Source organism: Drosophila persimilis, unplaced genomic scaffold (assembly GCF_003286085.1).
Source record: "Drosophila persimilis strain 14011-0111.01,24,50 unplaced genomic scaffold, DperRS2 tig00000002-arrow-pilon, whole genome shotgun sequence".
In the NCBI taxonomy this organism is placed as follows: domain Eukaryota; kingdom Metazoa; phylum Arthropoda; class Insecta; order Diptera; family Drosophilidae; genus Drosophila; species Drosophila persimilis.
Window position 1 is genome coordinate 12,656,923 of NW_020825289.1, and position 19,629 is coordinate 12,676,551.

At 45.2% G+C, this 19,629-nt stretch overlaps 2 protein-coding genes and 1 long non-coding RNA gene across 4 annotated transcripts; 1 reads left to right on the forward strand and 2 right to left on the reverse strand.

The window, feature by feature from the left end:
• Positions 1 to 2,136: 2,136 nt before the first annotated feature.
• Positions 2,137 to 8,890, reverse strand: LOC113565048. Its single transcript, XR_003408411.1, has 4 exons — positions 8,472 to 8,890; positions 2,723 to 3,055; positions 2,584 to 2,651; positions 2,137 to 2,520 (listed from the first exon to the last, which is right to left on the reverse strand). It is a non-coding gene; the product is annotated as an uncharacterized LOC113565048 (long non-coding RNA).
• Positions 3,255 to 5,335, forward strand: LOC6592905 (tubulin-specific chaperone E). The gene is made up of 5 exons (XM_002018537.2): positions 3,255 to 3,530; positions 3,593 to 4,065; positions 4,122 to 4,545; positions 4,615 to 4,897; positions 4,969 to 5,335. The coding sequence occupies exons 1-5, from the start codon at positions 3,435 to 3,437 to the stop codon at positions 5,262 to 5,264; spliced, it is 1,572 nt and encodes a 523-aa protein (XP_002018573.1). The 5' UTR covers positions 3,255 to 3,434; the 3' UTR covers positions 5,265 to 5,335.
• Positions 8,891 to 14,413: 5,523 nt separating the features above from the next.
• On the reverse strand, positions 14,414 to 15,383 carry LOC6592904 (glutathione S-transferase 1). 2 transcript variants are annotated; one of them, XM_026985065.1, is made up of 3 exons: positions 15,320 to 15,383; positions 15,156 to 15,261; positions 14,414 to 15,078 (listed from the first exon to the last, which is right to left on the reverse strand). In XM_026985065.1, the coding sequence occupies exons 2-3, from the start codon at positions 15,251 to 15,253 to the stop codon at positions 14,496 to 14,498; spliced, it is 681 nt and encodes a 226-aa protein (XP_026840866.1). In that variant the 5' UTR covers positions 15,254 to 15,261; positions 15,320 to 15,383; the 3' UTR covers positions 14,414 to 14,495. The 2 variants fall into 2 exon arrangements, with proteins under 2 accessions (XP_026840866.1, XP_002018572.1); XM_002018536.2 differs by having other exon boundaries at positions 15,314 to 15,377.
• Between the last annotated feature and the right edge of the window lie 4,246 nt (positions 15,384 to 19,629).

A 19,629-nucleotide genomic window follows, 5' to 3' on the forward strand; every position in this document is an offset into this window, starting at 1 on the left:
ACAAGGTTACATATTTAGATTTTTATATTAAAGAACATACTTTTTTGTATCATTTTAGTATTGGGGCATTATCATACATTGTTTTGAATTAATTTGTTCAGATTTTCGATTTTTTTTTTATATATTGTTTTGTCTTTAATTTATGAAATGTAACCTTAATAATTCCCAACAATTTTTAAACAAGATAAGAAAAAACATGACGCTGCTGTCTTGCTGAGTCGATAATGTGGCGTCTCATCCGTTGCAGCAGGAACAGGTGATCGACGGCGGAATTGTTGGTTCACGCCCACGGGAAATAATTCCAGCAACCCCACCATTCATACGCCGCCGAATCAAACGCTGGTCTTCAGCTTCGATAAGCGTAAGTGAATCAGTATATATGTAATTGTAGATATATTTTAAAATAAATCTTCCTTCACAGAGGACTTCTGTAACCTACGCTTTGCCACAAGCTGAGTCGTATCCGGTTTCCCCCCGCCACACGGAGTCCTATCCAAGCATTACCGAGGCGTATTCGAGACATACCGAGGACTATCCCAGCTAGACAGAATCGTATCACCTAACGAGCCATCGTCATCCTTCGACATGGCCAGCGACAACAAGGACTTTGACTATGGCTACTAGATTCTAGATAGATATCGTTGCTGTTAGGTTTAAGGATATACGCGATTATATATTTAGACAGTAGATACGATTGTTTTCCACTTGTTTATTTATTAATACTAAGCTAAGTTATGATAAATAAAACTATTGAAAAATAATCCTTGCTGTATCCTATACCGGGGAAACTATCCCGATTACAAATAGTGCAGAAAAATAAATATTTTTAAATGAGAAAAATGTCCTTGATCCTTGATAAGGATTCCATCAAATCAGGGACATTTTATCGAGCACAGGAAGCCGTCGCAAGACCAGATCGGCCCACAAATAGACAAAAAAGGTATATATGTATGTATGTCGGGAGAACATATCCTTGATCCTTGGTCCTTGATAGGGAATGAATTAGCTCAAGGAAGCTATTTCGAATGCAGGAAGCCGTCCCAGTTCCCGATCGGGCCACAAATAGCCGAGAAAACTAAATATGTATGGTTGGGGGTTTTGGAGTCCTTACCGAAGGATCAAGCAAATTTTTGTGATCACGTCGGGCCATGGTTAGCTCTGATATGGCTGCAAATAAGGGGAAAAAACGGTATATATGTCTGGAGAAAATATCCTTGATCCTTGGTCCTTGATAAGGAATGAATTATATCAAGGAAGCTATTCCGAACGCAGGAAGCCGTCGAAATTCCCGATCGGACAAGAAATGGCGGACTAATACCATAAACAACAAATTACAACAACAACATCCAGTTATTACAACAACAACTACTTCCCTTTAGGGGCACTCAAAACCGAGATTTTTCGATTTCCAGATCTGGGATACCAGGCAAACAGAAATCAGCAGAAGGTCGCTGGGTTTTTTTAAATTTTTGTAATTTTCCCGCCATTTTTCAAATTTAAAATTTTGCAACGTTTTTTCATATTTTCTTTGGCCACGCTTTCCGTTCTTCGGCCGCTCAAAATGGTGGAAAACGAGAATTTCAAATCTGGCATACCAGGCAAACAGAAATCAGCAAGAGGTCGCTGGTTTTTTTACATTTCTTTTAGTCTATTTTTTCCGTTTTTTCCTATTTTCTTTGGCCGTTCAAAGTGGTTTAACGGCAGAATTTAAAATCTGCGATACCAGGCCAACAGAAATCAGCAGAGGGTCACTAGTTTTTTAAAATTTCTTTTATATATATAATTTTTTTCCCCTTATTTGTGGCCCTACCGGGGCTAATCATGGTCCGAAGTGATGACAAAAATCTCCTTAATCCTTCAGTAAGGACTCCAACAACCCCAAAGATACATATTTAGTTTTCTCGGCTATTTGTGGGCCGATCTGGGCGTGTGACGGCTTCCTGTGATTGAATAATGTCCTTGGGTTGATGGAGTCCTTATAAAGGATCAAGGACATTTTTCTCCTTCAAAAATATTTATTTTTCTGCACTATTTGTAATTGGGATAGTTTCCCCGATATAGGATACAGCAAGGATTATTTTTCAATAGTTTTATTTATCAAAACTTAGCTTAGTATAAATAAATAAACAAGTGGAAAACATTTTTATCTACTATCTATCTAAATATATGGACTATCTAATATATATCCTTAAACCTAACAACAACCAGATCTATCTATAGTCTATCCCGCGTAGCTCCTCCCTTGATTGCCATAGTCAATGTCCTTGTTGTCGATGGCTAGATCGAAGGATGACGATGTCTTGTTGGGTTGCAAGCATTACGCCTCGGTAATGCTTTGATAGGACCACATTGTCAACTCAGTGACATAGCAGCGGCATCATGGCCATGGCCCCCAGCAGGACAGGCAGGTGCTGCTACAATCCCGCCAGGAGTCATCTCTTGGACCTCCCGGGAGGACCAGGAGCTACGGCAGAATCACCCGCAGATGAGGTACCGACGGCGGAGATTGGAGGCGACGACCTGCTTAAATGAAAGAAAGAGTTAAATGAAGTAAATCAGTAAATAATAACTTAATAACTTAACCTGGCGGGGTAAGAGAAGAGGATCGCGGCATAGCAGGTTGTTGCTGGAGAGGCTATCGGCCACTAGGGCTGGAGGGAATACAAAATACAAAAAGTAGTCAATGGAGAAGATGAATAGAGGGGTAACAAGGAAAACTTACCCGGTCACAGCCGATGAGGTAAAGCATGGTGCAGCAGGGAAGATGATGTCGCACCTGCGAAGCACGTTCGTCGTACAAATAAATAATTTACCAGCTGCTGGCGCGATGCACGCAATCGTGAATGCACTATCGATCCGTCCCAACGGGTCATGTGCAAAAGAAAGCGCGCGTTTCAACTGATTTAAGGTGGGAAAATCACCAGGGCGGCACTGAAAAGTGAACGTGGGCCAGTGAAGTGGCCAGTGGGCCACTCCACGAAAACGATGAGTTTTGAAGAATTATACCGCAGTTCAGATGAAAGATAGCATGGTGTTTTTTGTAAGTAAAGAGGATCTAAAAGAAGAATTTACAAACAGTATTATTTTCAGCGGTTTTATTCAAATTGTTCCCTTGTTTAAATAGAGGGGGCTAAGTTCGTTTTAGTCATCGGTATATTTACGGTATATATCGGTATATTTCTGGGTCACGGTATATCGATAAATGATATTATAAATAAAAATAAATAAAGTAACTTGGAACTTTAATTGCAGTGCTTGCAGAAAAAATCCACAGGTTTTATAAATTCCCCACGAATACTGCCGTTCGTGTGAAAACGGAGAAAACTCTGCAGAGTCGTTGCCAATTTGGGGAAACTGTAAAAGGAAAAACACAAAGCAGTTCTGTGTGCGTGTGTGTGTGAATTAGTGTGGGCGCCGCGTAAACAACACCAACAATGGTCGGAATTATTGATGAAACGCAGCTGTTTTATCCGCTGGGAACACGCATCAAAATAGCTAACAACTACGGTACAGTGCGATATGTGGGCGAGGTAAGCGGCAAAAAAAGTCCTTTGGCATCCAGACATATGATTCAAACGTGTTCATTTTACAGGTGATGGGACACATGGGCACTTGGCTGGGCATTGAGTGGGATGACGGCATGCGAGGCAAGCACAATGGAATTGTGGATGGCAAGCGTTACTTTCAAACGCAAATGCCCACCGCCGGCAGTTTCATACGTCCGGGAAAGGTGGGTCCTTGCGCCAGCCTGGAGGATGCTGCCCGCGAGCGGTATCTGAACTACGACTCGAGCAATGTGGATGAATCGCTCATTCGGGAGGCCCAGGCCAGTCTTCAGGCCTCACTCTTCGAGGTCGTGGGGATGGACAAGTTAGCGCGCAAGCAGAGCAGGTTCGAACAACTTTCGGAGGTGAGCGTCGATGAGACGCCAGTGAATGCGGCCGGGTACCTGAAGGATTTGACACAGCTGACGACGCTGAATGTGAGCCACACGCTGATTTGGAACTGGGAGACAGTGGCCAGCATGACGCAGCAGCTTCCATCCTTGAAGAATCTGAATCTTAGGTGGGTAGACGCGTGCATCGCTTACTTGTTCGGTTAATGATTTGATTTTTTTTTAGCTCCAATCGCTTGGTCTTGCCGTCGGCATCACAAATTGCGGAGTTGGAGCCTGCCTTCCGTCATCTGAAGCACATCAATTTAAGTAGTTGCGGCTTCACCGACTGGAAGGATGTCATGCAGACGGCCTTACTCTGGCCGCACATTGTGTCGTTGAGTCTGCAAGAGAACCCCCTAAGTCAACTTTCCGAAGTCGACTGCAAGCGGATTTTTACCCAGCTGCAGGAACTTGACTTGCACCGCACAAACCTTATGGATTTTGACCAGGTCGTCAAGTTGGGCAATATCACCACATTGCGCTCATTGAACCTCATAGAGAACGGATTCGAAGAGATTAAGCTGCCCGACTGTGAACCTCATGCCAAACTCAACATGTTCGTGTCTCTGGAAAAACTCAACTTACTCCACAATCCCATTTGGAATGAGGTGAGCCGGCTAAGTCGGTAAGATCGGCTTTGATGTTCTATTAAATGTTGAACCTTGTTCTCCGCACAGGCTGCTGCATTCAATGAGTTGGATAAGCTGCCGAAGTTGAATCACCTGAGCAAGACGCCCCACTTGAAGTCAAATTTTGATGAAATGGTATCCAAAGCTGTGGGCTGCATTGCAGGATTGCAGTTTATCAATAAAGCTAAAGTGACTGCGGGGGAGAGGCGCGGCGCCGAGTACGATATTTGGAAGAAATACTCCTTGGAATGGATGCAGGCGACGCAACAGGGAGCAGATGCTTTACGGGAGTTCTGCCGAAAGCATCGCACCTATCCGTACCTAGTTAAAAGTATGCACACAGTACATACACATATGTGAATCGATTAGCTTATTATGTTTCCCCATTCTCTCACTATCTAGAGTATGGCTCACCGGCGGACTTTGTTCCGGGAATACAGGTCAAGAAATCGAATCTGATCAAGCTCTTCATACTGCATCAGGCCACTGGCGAGACCTGGGAGAAGAAAGTGCCCCGAATGATTACAGTGCAAACGTTGCAGGGATTGGTCATGAAGCGGTTCCGACTGACTGACGTCGTTCCCCAGCTCTCTTACCACGATGCCAAGCATCCCGAGCTGCTGGTTCCCCTGGATAACAACGCCAAGACTCTGGACTTCTATTCAGTGCAGGAACAGGACACAGTTTTGGTTCAGTAGCGGCTTCCCCATTCTATTTTTTGTATTCGATTGTGGTATTTTAGTCTTAGGCAAAGTGTTAAATTATTGTTCTGATCCGCGGCACTTGCAAAATTAAATTACTAATGTTATCCTTTAGGTACTGATAAGTTGAAATTTCCACTGCAATTATATGCGATATTTATATTTTGTTTTGCTTATAAAACCTAAACAACAAGTTGCCCAATCCATTTTATTTTGGTAATGTTCAAAGGATGGTTCCACACAATCGACAACTTAAATTTTACTCGCACCAAGGCAATAAACGACGAATTGGGGGTTCGACACATCAAAGTATATAGTCGAAATCTGTTTAATAAAAACAGATAGGAACAGGCACTTTTCGAGAAAAACGCCAATTAAATTTCAGACATCCTTTGCCTTGCTAGTGTACGGTTTAAATTTAAGTTAAGTTATTTAAGTTAAATTTAAGTTAAGTTAAGTTACAAGCAAGACCGAACGCAGCCAAAGTCGAGGCGACAGGCTTCAGAAAAGGTCAAAGTTCTGTGTCATGTACCTTATACATGTACATTTTAATGTTGTTTTGTAGCCGGAAAACAAAGCGCACCAAGAGCACCAGCGTCGGGAATGGCAGTCAACGTTTGCCCCAAAATCCAAGCTAAAAATATTGTTTGACCCTCATTAAGTTCTGAAATTTGGTTTGCTCGGCAAAAGCAAAGAACACATTAGGAAAGGATGAACGAGCAAGTGGTCAAGTTCTATATATGCTACAATGAAACTGAAAATACTCTTCGGTCTTCGGGAAAGACGACTTTCACCATGAAATAAGTGTGCCTTAATTATACCCGATACTCAAAATGAGTATTGGGGTATATTAGATTTGTGGTAAAAGTGGATGTGTGTAACGTCCAGAAGGAATCGTTTCCGACCCTATAAAGTATATATATTCTTGATCAGCATCAATAGCCGAGTCGATTGAGCCCTGTCTGTCTGTCCGTCCGTCCGTCTGTCCGTCTGTCCGTCTGTCCGTCCCCTTCAGCGCCTAATGCTCAAAGACTATAAGAGCTAGAGCAACGATATTTTGGATCCAGACTTCTGTAATATGTCACTGCTCCAAAAATATTTCAAAACTTTGCCCCGCCCACTTCCGCCCCCACAAAGAGCGAAAATCTGTGGCATCCACAATTTTAAAGATACGAGAAAACTAAAAACGCAGAATCGTAGAGAATGACCATATCTTTTAGACTGCAGAATCTGAATTCGATCGTATTATTATTATAGCCAGCATCAAGAAAACAATTTCATTTTTTCTCGCCCTGTCTCTCTCTAACACACAGGTAGCATAGGCGGCTTTGCTTAGAGTAAAACATTAGCGCCTAGATCTCAGAGACTATAAAAGCTAGATCAGCCAAATTTGGTATCCACACTCCTAATATATCGGACCGAGACGAGTTTGTTTCAAAATTTCGCCACACCCCCTTCCGCCCCCGCAAAGGATGCAAATCTGGGGATATTCACAAATCTCAGAGACTATTAAAGCTAGAGTAACCAAATCTGGTATCCGCACTTCTGTTAGATCTCACTATAAAACCTTTATCTCAAAATTTCGCCCCACCCCCTTCCGCCCCCACAAAGGACGAAAATCTGTTGCATCCACAATATTGCAGATTTGAGAAAACTAAAAACGCAGAATCATAGATAACGACCATATCTATCAGATTGCTGAATCTGGATCAGATCAGATCATTTTTATAGCCAAAGGAAACAAATCAATTTGCAGTGGCTACGCAGCGCGTGACGTCACGCTCAGACTGATTTTCTGTCTCTCTCGCACGCTCTCTTTGTCGTGTCGTTTAATATTAGCGGCGTCTGCCGGAGGAGAGCCATACTGACTTAGTATCGGGTATAACCGTAGAGTTGCGGTGTCCGCAGCAACTCACAACGTTCCACCTCGTTTTGTATTAGCATTACCATCCCCATTCGATATAACCAAATATTTGTTAATAGAAAGTAAAAGATACGATGCTTATTTCAATTGTATTTTTACATGTTACAATTTCAGGAAAATGAGTAAAGTTCCTTTAGTTCTTCCGCGTTGGTCTTGCAGGAAATTGTTGGAACAGGCAAAACCGCGCATTGGTCGGCACTTTTGACAAAAGTTGACAGACCTTCTTCAAGTGTATACGGAACAGAAAAGAGAACAGAAATAGAAGCAGAAAACAAGAAAAGTCCGTACCAAAGTAAGATGCGAGAAGTTAGTTTTTTCTTTTCCTTCCTTTTTGCCGCTCCCAAACTCATTTTCTTCGCTAAGATGTAAATAGCAGGCGAAAGAAAAACATCAGTGGGCATCCGAGTGACAGCGCCGGCGGCAAGCTTACAGAAAAGTAAGGTGAACATTTTCCGCCTGCCTGCAGGCACCACTGGCACCCTTCCTCCATCCTCCAGCCTCCGTACATAGGCGCTCGTCAGATATGGTGGACTCCCAATGCCAAGAAAAAAGCAACTTCAACCTCAGCACAAAGGCTATATCGTAATCAAAATAATCGTTGTAGTCCTGCTAAACCTTCGGGCTACTATATACTTTAACTCGCTACGTAATAAACCCTCGACAATGGAACCAATCTGAAATATCATCCTCATGTAGGTTCGCCGAAGCTTGACTTCCCTTTCGATCTGACTTGTTGAATCGGAATCGATTCGGCGGGATTCGGTAGCAATTTAGCTTTCGAATCTGGTCTGATTCGGAGTGATTCGAATCCGACTGAGGGAAGGATCGAACGCATTACGGGGGGCATTTACGAATACTGCGGATTCATGCAGCTCTCTAGTATGTATGCTTTTCCTTCCTGTTGCTGTTGCCCCACTGACACGCACATCGGATCATAAACAATCCTTAAGCGTGTGCACTGAAAAGTACAGCCTTCGCATACTTAATCTCGGGAAACTTTCATTTTCACCCTCACGGCGTTAAGAGTAAACAAATTTGCAGAGGAACGGACCAGCAAGCGACTGGGGTACCTAAACCCTAATGAAAATGTACTAAAAGTGCGGCACAACGCTTGCAAAATTATGCAAAAATAAACATCGAGTGAAAGAATGGAAAATGAGGGAAAGGCACACGCAAAGTAAAAAGTACGATAAAAACAAATGCGTCTTCTTTTGTGTGGGCCTCCTTCCCGGTGACAAGGTATATTAAACGGAAGGTCGAACGGCCGTACTGAGGCTTACCTTCTATATGGCTGTAGGTAAATTTCCGCTCCTCTGCTCTCAGCTCTCTTCTCTGTGCTTCTCCTCTGTCGAGGTGATTATCCATAATCCCCAAAAAGCGTTGGTTGGGCGGAGGATGACGATGACTCCCGGCTGTCGGATTGAATGACTAAAGACAAAGTTGCTGGGGCCGCTGCCGTTGCCGCTGTCCTTGCCCAGAAGATAAATGCGGGATGTAATATTCGCTTGTCCCATAGCCATGTCCTGCCCCGCCTCCACCACCAGGCGGGATAGACAGGTACGAGATGGCGTGAGTTCATATTCGTTGCTGCGCAGGAATCTGTAGTCTGGCGGCGATAAAGCATCTTTGTGGCGACAATGAATCGGGGATAAAGCTTTTTACGTGCCAGCGGGCAAATAAAGTGCTTCTCCGTATCTCATCCCCATCCATCCCTGCCACGTACATACACAGCTGTTTCGGCTGCGGCGGATTGTTTGTCAGCTCCGGCGCTGATTTCGCATAATTTTATGCATGTAGTACATTTGCCCCAGAGAAAAGCGGGGATACGCCAAATGTGCGACCGTCCTTCCCCCCCACCACTGAGGAGTTTGTTGAAAATCTTTAATCGTTTTAGAAGGCAGATTAAAAAGGCATCTTTAATAGGGGCTCTATTTAGATTAGCATCATCAAAATTCATCAAAATTATGCTTGTGACTGTTTTCTCTCAGTGCAGACCACACCTAAATTTCTCACAAATTACAAATTGTCCTTTTATGCAGTGAAAACAACACGTTCTTCTTGGATGTTTGGTTTAAATTTAAACCCGCCAGAAGGGTACACAAAAACCACAGAAAAGTCATTTCCCTTTGAAGTAAAACGGCATCGGCTTTTTAAGCTTTAGCAGACTGCTGTAATGAATTTCCACTACTCCTTCGATGTGGAAACAGAGGGCCAACAACATCCATGACTCGGCCCAAATGGTTCCGAATCGAATGAAGCCATTTCAGAGTGCATTTGACTGGAAGACCGCAAACCCAATTTCTCATTCCTCTCCGACGATGGCAGTGCATACAAATCAACAGTTATCCAAACGAAATAACAGCCATGTAGCTCCCCCAAGCCACCCATCCGCAAAACACTCATCTTACACCCACCTGGGTGTGACATCCATGACATGAGCGGAGTGTGCTCTCGTTGGCCACGGAAAAACTGCAGTTTCACTGCCGGGAGCTGCTCTGGCCGGGCAACAAGTGGGGATTGCTGTATCCCCTGACACATTTCCAGCCCGCAAACAATCTCCCCGACATTGTCTTGGGCCATGTACACGGGAAATACAGTAAAAATCATCTCTTTTATGGGCCAACGGGAAGGAAGGGCTGACTGAACTTTTCATGTCATAAGCATGAGACTTTATCGGGCCGTTGCCGTTGCCGGGGCAGACAGGGGCAGGCCCCACCCTCCTTTCAACTTCGGCATTGTATGTCGAATAGAATATGGGTCTCAACTTTGGCTTTAATTTCGAGCCAGCGTTGCGGGAGTCCCTTTAAGGTCTGTATATTTGAGAAATTATTTGAGAAGCAACAAGCAATTCTATCCAGACCCTATCCCTTTACATCAGCCATTACTGTATTACCTTGTGGGCCCCGTCCCGCCCCTGCCACGCTCTATTGTGGCTAATTTGCAACGGTTTGTAATTTTGTATATTGGACATTTTGTATGAATTGGTACCCTTGTCAGTCAGCATCTATCGATGGGCTATGTTCCGTTTTGGTCCTTGAACACCTATTTGTGTCTCGGATACGGATGGTGGAGGGGGGGGCGGCATGTTGTTATGCAAATTACAGGCCCGCGCACACATGACTGCATGTATGGCATGAATGGGAATCCAAATGGGGATGGGACTAAGAGATAGGGTGTGCCAGTGGGTGCGGCTTGGTGGTGGGGGGAGTGCGGAGAGGTGAGCCGGATTCAGAGTAAACGTTTTGAATGGTTTTAATAACTTTGCACACTCACACACATGAAACTCACCTGCTGACGCAACAAGAGCCGAAAAACAACGACTAGGGACAACAATGGGCCTTGGTAATGCGATTTGGATGAGCCCCATACATACATACATAAGTATGTATGTATATATGTTTTTGTTTGCATGTTCTGCATGGGACATGGCTTGAATGCCGTGGCAGCTGAAAATTAATTCCGCTCACTAGCCAGCCCTGAAGCCTCAGAAATAAATGCTTGCGAGGATTATACATACATTTTATGTATTCCGAGATAAGTCCTGGATGTATCACATTTGGATATTCCGAAATGCAATTGTGACCATTCGAAACGGCTATTATCCTTCAGTCCGAAGCAAATGATTTAATTTGATTCGTGGGGTCCTCGCTCGACTCACTCACTCGGAGACTGGCAACAAAGTTTGGCAATGTTTTGGCTCCGTTGATGCCATCCGAAGGGAATGAAATTATGCTGGGAAACTTTTTAAATGAAGTCAAGAGATAATTAAATCCCATTTTTATTCCAGGGCGTCAAAGCGCTTTGTTGCCAAAGTTATTAAGAAGCGCCCCGAGGAACGAGCCGGGACCCAAGTGCTGCATAGTTGGGTCGGGGGAGGAATTTATGTACGTAGAGCTCTGTTCAGTGGGAACAATGCTCTTAATTAAAGCAGGACTGATGGCCCCCTGCTAGGATGCACGAGGAATCTGTGAGCAGGTGAGCCAAAACCAATTACAAAAGCTGCCCTCAAAAACCCAAAACTGACAGAGAGCGAAAGAGCCAGGCATGGGGCGTGGAAGTGAGTGGCTCTCATATGCAAAACATGGGAACGTGTACGTGCCGGCCATAGGTCAGGCAATTGCAAAAGCTTGTGTGTGTTTCCTTAGGAAGGCTGCTGGAAAATTTCGACTGGTGCAGAATGCAGGATGCATCTGGCATCTGGCACCTGGCACCTGGCACCTGGCATGATACCACGGAAGAATGGCTGTCCAGCTGCGGTGGAATCATGGTGACGCTATTTTGGGGATACCGATTATGCACGTTCATTGCAGGTAAATCAGGCAGCACCCATATTGCCCCCGAGGCCTGCGACCCGGACCCGTGGCAGCATAAATCGCAGAAACCAAGCCAAAAATGAAAACGAAGCTGCCATTTTGTGGCCGTGTTGTGGCGGAAAATGAAAGTTAATTGGTTTAAGGAGCTTTACGGCCGAGGCGGTGAACTGGCAGCAGGCAGTAGACAGGCGGCAAGGCAGGCCTGGCCCGGCCCGGCCCGCCGAAGCGCAATGAGGCGAATGCGTGAAAACGGCGTGGAGGGAAGAGGCTTTTATTCAGGCCTGTAATCAGCCTATGACATGGTGGCTTGAGTCATACAGATATGGCTGAATGAATTCATTTGCAAGCCAGGGGACTGTCTCCCTGCCTCCCTGTCTCCCTGCACCACGAATGGGTAATAATTCGCTGGCTGTTGCTTCTAATTGGTAAAGTTTTTCGAGCACTTAGTATCCAACAAATTGTCGTCGCCGTCTATAATTACTGCTACTTATCATACTTATTGAATGACTTACATCCTTTTCATGTACTTACGTGTACCTTGGGGCACAGCAGGGGGTTTCTGCAGGATAATACGGGAGTTCTGTTCTGTATTTGTCCCTCTGTGAATTCCATTATTCAACGCTAATTAAACTTGCAACAGCCTGTCCACAAATAGTTGCTTTTAACACATTTTCCCAATTATCTATTCGACAGGGACTGACCTCGACACTCGACCTTTGTATGTCTGTATACAGTGCGTATCGCAAGAGTAAGAAGAGCGTGACAATGCACACATTTTATCCGAAAGGATAAAGGAGAACAATTTTGTATTACAACCGAAACTCTTATGTAGATTCATATCAAAGGAGAGATTACAAATCTTTGCATTTGAGATTAGCAAACACTCTTTGCGGATTTTAGTTCTGAGAATCACTGTACACCCTCTCCCTCTTACGTGGTGGCCGGATATTGATTTAGGGAAAATCGCAAGGACAACGGCTTTCCATTTGAATTGAATCTGCATGCACAGATCTAGTAAGTCCATTCAATTATGGAAATGCAAATGAAGCCGCTGCCCCTGAACGGCAAGCACTTAATCAGCAGGCCTCGAGTCGACGCAGAGGACGCTCGGCCGGAGTGACCTCATTCGAATTGCACATGTTCGGGCAGGCGCTTATCAGCAGCTGGCAGACGGACGATGGCAGATGGAAGTCTGCATGGTGGACAGTGGCATTGTCCTGTCCACCGGCCAACACATGCACATGCCTACAACAGAGGCAGTCGTGCGGAGGAGGTTGGTTTTCGAAACTGAATGTCGCTTATTGCCCAATGATCAGGGCATTTAAGTGAACAAAGTGATTATCCCGAGCCGAATGTCTGCTTTGATACCAATTTTATCGGCCATGTCCTTGTTGAATAGCCGAACGCAAGTGCCAGGTTTCACATCGAATGGCAAATCGGAGCCCAGAACATGGGCAACCTCTCTGGGCTCTTGTTCGCCCAATGTGTGGCAACATGAATTCCCCATCAGCAGAGCACTGCCACAGAGCCCGCCCTCTGCTCTGCTCTGGCCAGGGATTGAATTGGAATCGACTGTTTGGGGTTGATTGGTAATCAATCTCGGAGCATAATAATTATCTGTTCATTTGAATTTATATTCGTTACGTTGATTGGCATCGTTCGGCAGGCACACACAGTGCCTACGTACGTGTACTCCAATTATTTCCAAATACCAAATTCTATTGAAATATTGAATTTCATTGGGGACTTTGCGACTTTCGGTTCGACTAGTTAATTTCATTGTTAAACAAACCGCAACCGCAGAGCAAACAGTGAAACGACCCCACAATAACGACAACAGCAGCAAACAGATGGCCAAAACGACAATTCAACTTTAAACGAACTGGAAATGGGAGAAGGTCTCGGCCCGGCACCGACCAGAGGCATCATTAATCATGAGTAGCTACAGTTGGTCCGGGCTGTGCTCCAGGTTCGTGGGGCACACGCTTAGGCGGGTTTTTTCTCCACTTTCGTGCTTTTCTTTCAGCTCTTCCCTTTTGCGGCATTAAATTTTAATCCCGCTCAAACACACACACTGGCAAATGGACAAAAAGAAGGCTTCAACCTTTCCGACGAGCGTCCACCGCAAAAGTTAATGGCATTTGGGAAAGTGTAAAGCGAAACGGGGAACTGTCCAATCCTCTGGCCCAGAGGCTGGGGCTGCTGAGCCGAAACTTTTGTCGGGCAGTGTTGCGCGTCAATTCGCGCTGAGTGCATGTGGGCGAAACTCCCCTGCCATCCCCGCCACCACTGCCACCCCTGTCTCAAGTGTTGATGAGTTGTGATGCGTCTCCCTTCATCATCTGACGCTGATCGAGCATCAGCACAATATTTTGTATGAAATGTCACATCATGTAACATCATCTTGGCAGTGAAACCTCGACAGGAAACACACATTTACACAGGAGGAGATCATGATGACAACTTGCCCACACTTTACCCGTAATGCCCGCAAGACGGCGGAGTCCCCTTCGAAGCTCGTCCAAGTGGCCAAAGTCGAAAGTCGTCCACGACGATGCTTTAACAACTATAATGCGATCGCTTACAGGTTGTAATCAATATCAAGAGCAGCCAAACAACAAACACGGCAGCACGAACAGGAAAAACAAGCACCACCGGGGTGGTGCCGGGGGGCAGCAGCATCAAAGAAAACTTTTTGGCTTCTATTTCCACAGTCCAGGGCGAAGTTCGAGTCGCTCCTTGGTCCTTGGTCGTTGGTCCTTGCTGGTTGCTTCAGTTGGCCCATAAAAAACTTTTTCCATTACTTCTAGACCAGCTGCACATAACTGTTAAGATGTCTCTGCTCCTACTCCTACGCTCGCGTGCCGTGGCCCCATCCGCACTGGTCTGGTCTCCTATCACATTTCCCATTGTTGTGTGCTGATAGGAGCATGATGCATGGCCTCCGCTTTTATTACATTTAATATTGATTGATTGTTCTGGATGGACTACTCAAGTATGCTTCTGTTGACGCTCCGCGAGCAGGCCCTTGACCAGATTCACCAGCAAGTCCAAACCTTCCTGATTGCTTTTTTGGTAGTAGGGCAGGGCCTGCAGGCGCTTCACCCACTCAGCGAGGAGGGGATACTTGGCCGCCTCGAGGGGGGCGAACGCCTCGGCCGTTGACACCGAGGCAATGCAGCACAGGTCCGCGATGGTCAGTTTGTCGCCAGCCAGGTAGGGGCCGCTAGCCAGGCAGTGTTCGAGGCCGTCGTAGGCCTTCTGCAGATAGACGACGCGGTCGGCGGGCACATCGGATACCCCAAAGTAGATAACGGGCTCCACGATGAACCGGATGCGGGGAAAGATGTGCCCGCAGTCGTAGTAGAGACGCGCGTCCACTGTGCGCCGCTGTGCGGGGTCCCTCGGGTACAGGGAGTCGCTTGCGCCTCCGAACTTGTCCGCCAGATAGCTGCAGATGATGTGCGAGTCGCTCACCACGGTGCCGTTGTCGTCTAGAACCGGAATCGTGTGCTGCGGATTTAGCTTGAGAAACTCCGCCGTCAGGTGCTCTCCCGCCTTTACATTAACAGCGCTGAGGTGAAAGGGGATCGGCGGACCGGCTAGCCAGTTACACAGAAGGAGAGAGAGGGAAGGCGAGCGATAACTTACCGTAAATCCAGCTCCAGCCCCAAGGCGGCGGCTGTCAGCAGCACGGCTCGGCAAGGGGGACTGCGGGGTGTGTAGTAGAGAACGGGTTTGTCTGACATTTTTGGCTCTAAAATGGATTAAATTATTAGATTTTTGCAGCTGCCACTAACTAAAAATACCTTTACTTATTAAACTCAGATTAGCGAATGAAAAGAGAACGACACATCACATTGATCGCTGGAGCTTTCAAAGCTCCCTCTCTTGACGACTGTTTCTACACTGCGCTCAAATTAGAGATGGGCCACCAAGCGCTACACTTCATGCATGTACGAAGTATGTTTGCATTATCTTTAAATGGTTTTATGTAATTAATAACCCGGTATAAGTTTATTTACAGAGTATTTAAGTCTCCGATATGCTTTCGTCCAAACGCACAGATTGCAATGCATTGCAAATGTATTTTTCCAGCTGAGAGCATACCATTCCAGAGACACATACATGTGTCATATCACTAACCATACAGTATATAGATGTGCCAGTTCATACAACGAAAGTGTCACACACCGGCTTGCGCTATCCGTACCCCAGAGTGACGTCATCATGAGAGAGAGAGCGCAGAGAGAACATCTTTGCATGTGTTAGTACACACGCAATATGTTTCGACAAAAATATGTGATTGTATGTTTTTTCAGATTTTTTGAACTCTCTCAGGTCTGATCTGTTTTGCCACCAGCATGTTTTAGTGTATGGGTGCACATGCATTCTCACGTACTTTGCGTGTGTGTGTTTACTATTGCTGGCCGCTAGAACTGAAATTTGAGTTTGGTTCTTGTTTCGGGTCTTTTGATGGACTGACCTACCGCCACAAAATAAATGAAGAATGGGCAGGGGGTGGGGGTATGGTACACTAGGGCGCGGGAAACAAAATAAAAGCTGTTATTTGTTTGATTTATACCACAAAATATAAAATATTACAATAATATAATTGCACATTTATTTCCTTATCTTTAGCAGGTTGATTATAAATTATACAAATTATGCAAACGCCGTCGGTTCTCGACGTTTTTGTTTATTATAACTAAAACAATGATGTATCTAAATATACAATATAAGAAAATATATATATATATGTACTTAAATAAATATGCATAAATATATATATTTTTACATATATTTCAAATCAATTGTCAATCGCGCGCTTTCCGACGGGAATCTGCAAAGTACAAATTTAGATGCCGGTCGCACCAAAAAGCTGTTCTATGGCGGGTCCTAACATTAGAACCCAAACGGCACGAGGGAGCGCGCGGGGTTTTAATTCCCTTTTCGCCTGTACTTCGTCTCTACCGCGACCCCGCTGCCCATCGGTTTCGTCTGTTCGGCAATTCTGGACTCTCGAGCCTCAGCACCGTCGAAGCGGTGGTCGCGGATCGCCGATGTCTTTGGAGCGGCACAGTGGGAAAATTCGATAGGAAAATTCTCTATTAGAATTTATCTAAAGCACTCATACAATTTTTGTACTATTCCGGCTGAGTCCCCACTGTGCCGCGCCAAAGACATCAGCGACCACGCTGCCCTACGGTTTCAGCACGCAGACGATTCATATTTTGTTTTTGTATTCTTTCTCTCGAGACACACCGACTCGACGCTGACCGGGCAGCAGTAATTTTGAAAACCCTCATGCAATATACGAATGTAATAAACTTTAATATTTATGTGCATATGTATGTACATAAGATATGTTATAATTGAATTAGAAAATTTATGGGTATTGTCCATGAGAGTATTCAAGGTGCGACCGGCATCTAAATTTGTACTTTGCAGATTCCCGTCGGAAAGCGCGCGATTGACAATTGATTTGAAATATATGTAAAACCAATTCCATTTATATTTATGCATATTTATTTAAGTATATATATATATTTTCTTATATTGTATATTTAGATACATCATTATTTTAGTTATAATAAACAAAAACGTCGAGAACCGACGGCGTTTGCATAATTTGTATAATTTATAATCAACCTGCTAAAGATAAGGAAATAAATGTGCAATTATATTATTGTAATATTTTATATTTTGTGGTATAAATCAAACAAATAACAGCTTTTATTTTGTTTCCCGCGCCCTAGTGTACCATACCCCCACCCCCTGCCCATTCTTCATTTATTTTGTGGCGGTAGGTCAGTCCATCAAAAGACCCGAAACAAGAACCAAACTCAAATTTCAGTTCTAGCGGCCAGCAATAGTAAACACACACACGCAAAGTACGTGAGAATGCATGTGCACCCATACACTAAAACATGCTGGTGGCAAAACAGATCAGACCTGAGAGAGTTCAAAAAATCTGAAAAAACATACAATCACATACTTTTTGTCGAAACATATTGCGTGTGTACTAACACATGCAAAGATGTTCTCTCTGCGCTCTCTCTCTCATGATGACGTCACTCTGGGGTACGGATAGCGCAAGCCGGTGTGTGACACTTTCGTTGTATGAACTGGCACATCTATATACTGTATGGTTAGTGGTCATATGTAGTACAAATGCGACAGACAAAAGCATGTATGTATGATAATTCAGTGGAGTCGAAAGCTCACACCGAAGTGAACTTCTCAAAATGCTCTTTACCGATTTTAATTTGAATTCACGCACCGAGCAGCTGACTAACTAAGAGGATTACATTACACATTTCCTGGGGGGCAGCCCTTTTTTCGTGCACGTTACGCAAAGGTGAAAAAATTAAATTTTTAAGCGGATTTCGGTATTAGTTAATGGCGCAGGCCGGAGGCAGCCCGCCCTCCTGCAGGAGCTTTTCCCTACAAAAAGTGAATATAATTGGATTTCGGCTGCTCTTCCGTCGAGTGGATGAGAGAGAGATGGATGGATGAATATTGGGAGACTGGCTGGGTAGGAAATGTATTCGGAATGCAGCGGAGCAAGAAAGAAAGAGGAAAAACGTCGATAACGTCCCGTCCCAGTCCCCGTCCCCGTTACCGTTCCGGTTCCCGTTCCCGTCGTTTTCGAACTCGAACTCAAGCTATTGCTCAAAGTGCTGCTCACGTGGAAGGTCCTTAAATATTTGGTCACGGGCCAGGACGACACCGAAATGGGAAAAATGTGCGCCCAGGTATGCGGGCGGGTGGCCCGCGACAAGGGAGACACACTTTAGCTCCTTTGGCTCGCTCCCCTGGCTCTCGGTGCCGAAGACAAATTTGTGAAAGCAATTTACAGTTATTAAAGCTTTTAGTGGGATCAAAGCATGCTGCCCTCACTCCCCAAGCCCCCGCGTGTCTCTCTTTGCTAGCTCTGAGTACAAGGCATTAAATTTAATTTGGTAATTGAATAATTTCTGTGACAAACACAGACACCGGCTCAGCCCCACGCTGGGGCGAAAACTTTTGCTGTTGGGAAAACTATGTTGTCTTCGCTTTTCCACCTCGGTCTCCGTCACTGCCACCGTCTAAGGAACAGTAACAGTCACAGTCCCAGATCCTGTCCCTGTCCTGGGGGTCGGGCTTTTGGTAAAGAACCTCAAAGGCGTCGCTGCAAAGCATTAACTAATTGATTGCCACTTGACGAGTGACATTTATCTTCATAACTTGGTTTTTTTTCCTTTAATTGAAATCACAGAGAAGACTCCGACTAGGCGCAAACTAGGAGTCCGCTGGGTGCGGAGCAGATGTGTCTCCATGGGCTCCAAACTGTGCATGAGATTAATGGTAATGAGAGAGCAAGGCCACACAGACACCCAGGACCATCCATCCCCACGACGGGCGGACGGACGGACGGACGGACGGACAGCTGTGTGAGCGCTTCAAGTGCAAAATCCAGTGTTATTAATGATCACTGTCGCTGCTTCGGAAGGGGTTTCGGGAGCCAGCAGCAACCAGACACCAGCCAGGGGATTGAGGTCCTTCCATAAATACTACTTAATTCCGTTGTTCCATTGGCATTTATAACAATTAAATTGTGGGTATTCTTTGGCTAATTGTTCGATGCGACCCGGCAAACCAAACCGAACGAAAGATGAAAGCACGCTTCATATAATCGTAGAGAAGGGGGCGAGGGGAGTACGTCTCTCCCTCCGTCAGAGAATGGCGGGAGGCGAGTGTATGGGCGTTTGTGTGTACTTCCAGGAATCTGATAAGCACAATGAAGATAAAGCCCGTATAAAGCCCATCTCTGGCACTGCCTTAAGTGCTTCAGACTTGGCAGCGCCTGGACATCCCGCATCCATCTGCTTATCGTCGTTTCCTTTTTTATTGGAAATTAATGTCCAGCTGGAGACAGGGGGTATAAATCGTTGCTCAAATTAAAAGTGACATCCCATTATGTAGATATAGATAAGGCAGAGAGACGGAGAGCAGAGTCAAATGAAGGGCAGGGCGCCCGAAGAAATCTTGACGGGCAATCAATGACTGACAATGGCAGTGTTTGTCCTGCAGAAGGATAACGGATGGACAGCACGGACAATGGAACGCTGCCGCCTAGTTG

Bases quoted from the DNA above. Each gene is read 5' to 3' on its own strand.
- LOC6592904 (XM_026985065.1), bottom strand. From the start codon at position 15,253: ATGTCAGACAAACCCGTTCTCTACTACACACCCCGCAGTCCCCCTTGC. The intron at 15,079-15,155 runs GTAAGTTATCGC...CTTTCACCTCAG, and splicing joins GGGCTGGAGCTGGATTTACG to CGCTGTTAATGTAAAGGCGG.
- LOC6592905 (XM_002018537.2), top strand. From the start codon at position 3,435: ATGGTCGGAATTATTGATGAAACGCAGCTGTTTTATCCGCTGGGAACA. The intron at 3,531-3,592 runs GTAAGCGGCAAA...TTCATTTTACAG, and splicing joins CAGTGCGATATGTGGGCGAG to GTGATGGGACACATGGGCAC. The intron at 4,898-4,968 runs GTATGCACACAG...CTCACTATCTAG, and splicing joins CTATCCGTACCTAGTTAAAA to AGTATGGCTCACCGGCGGAC.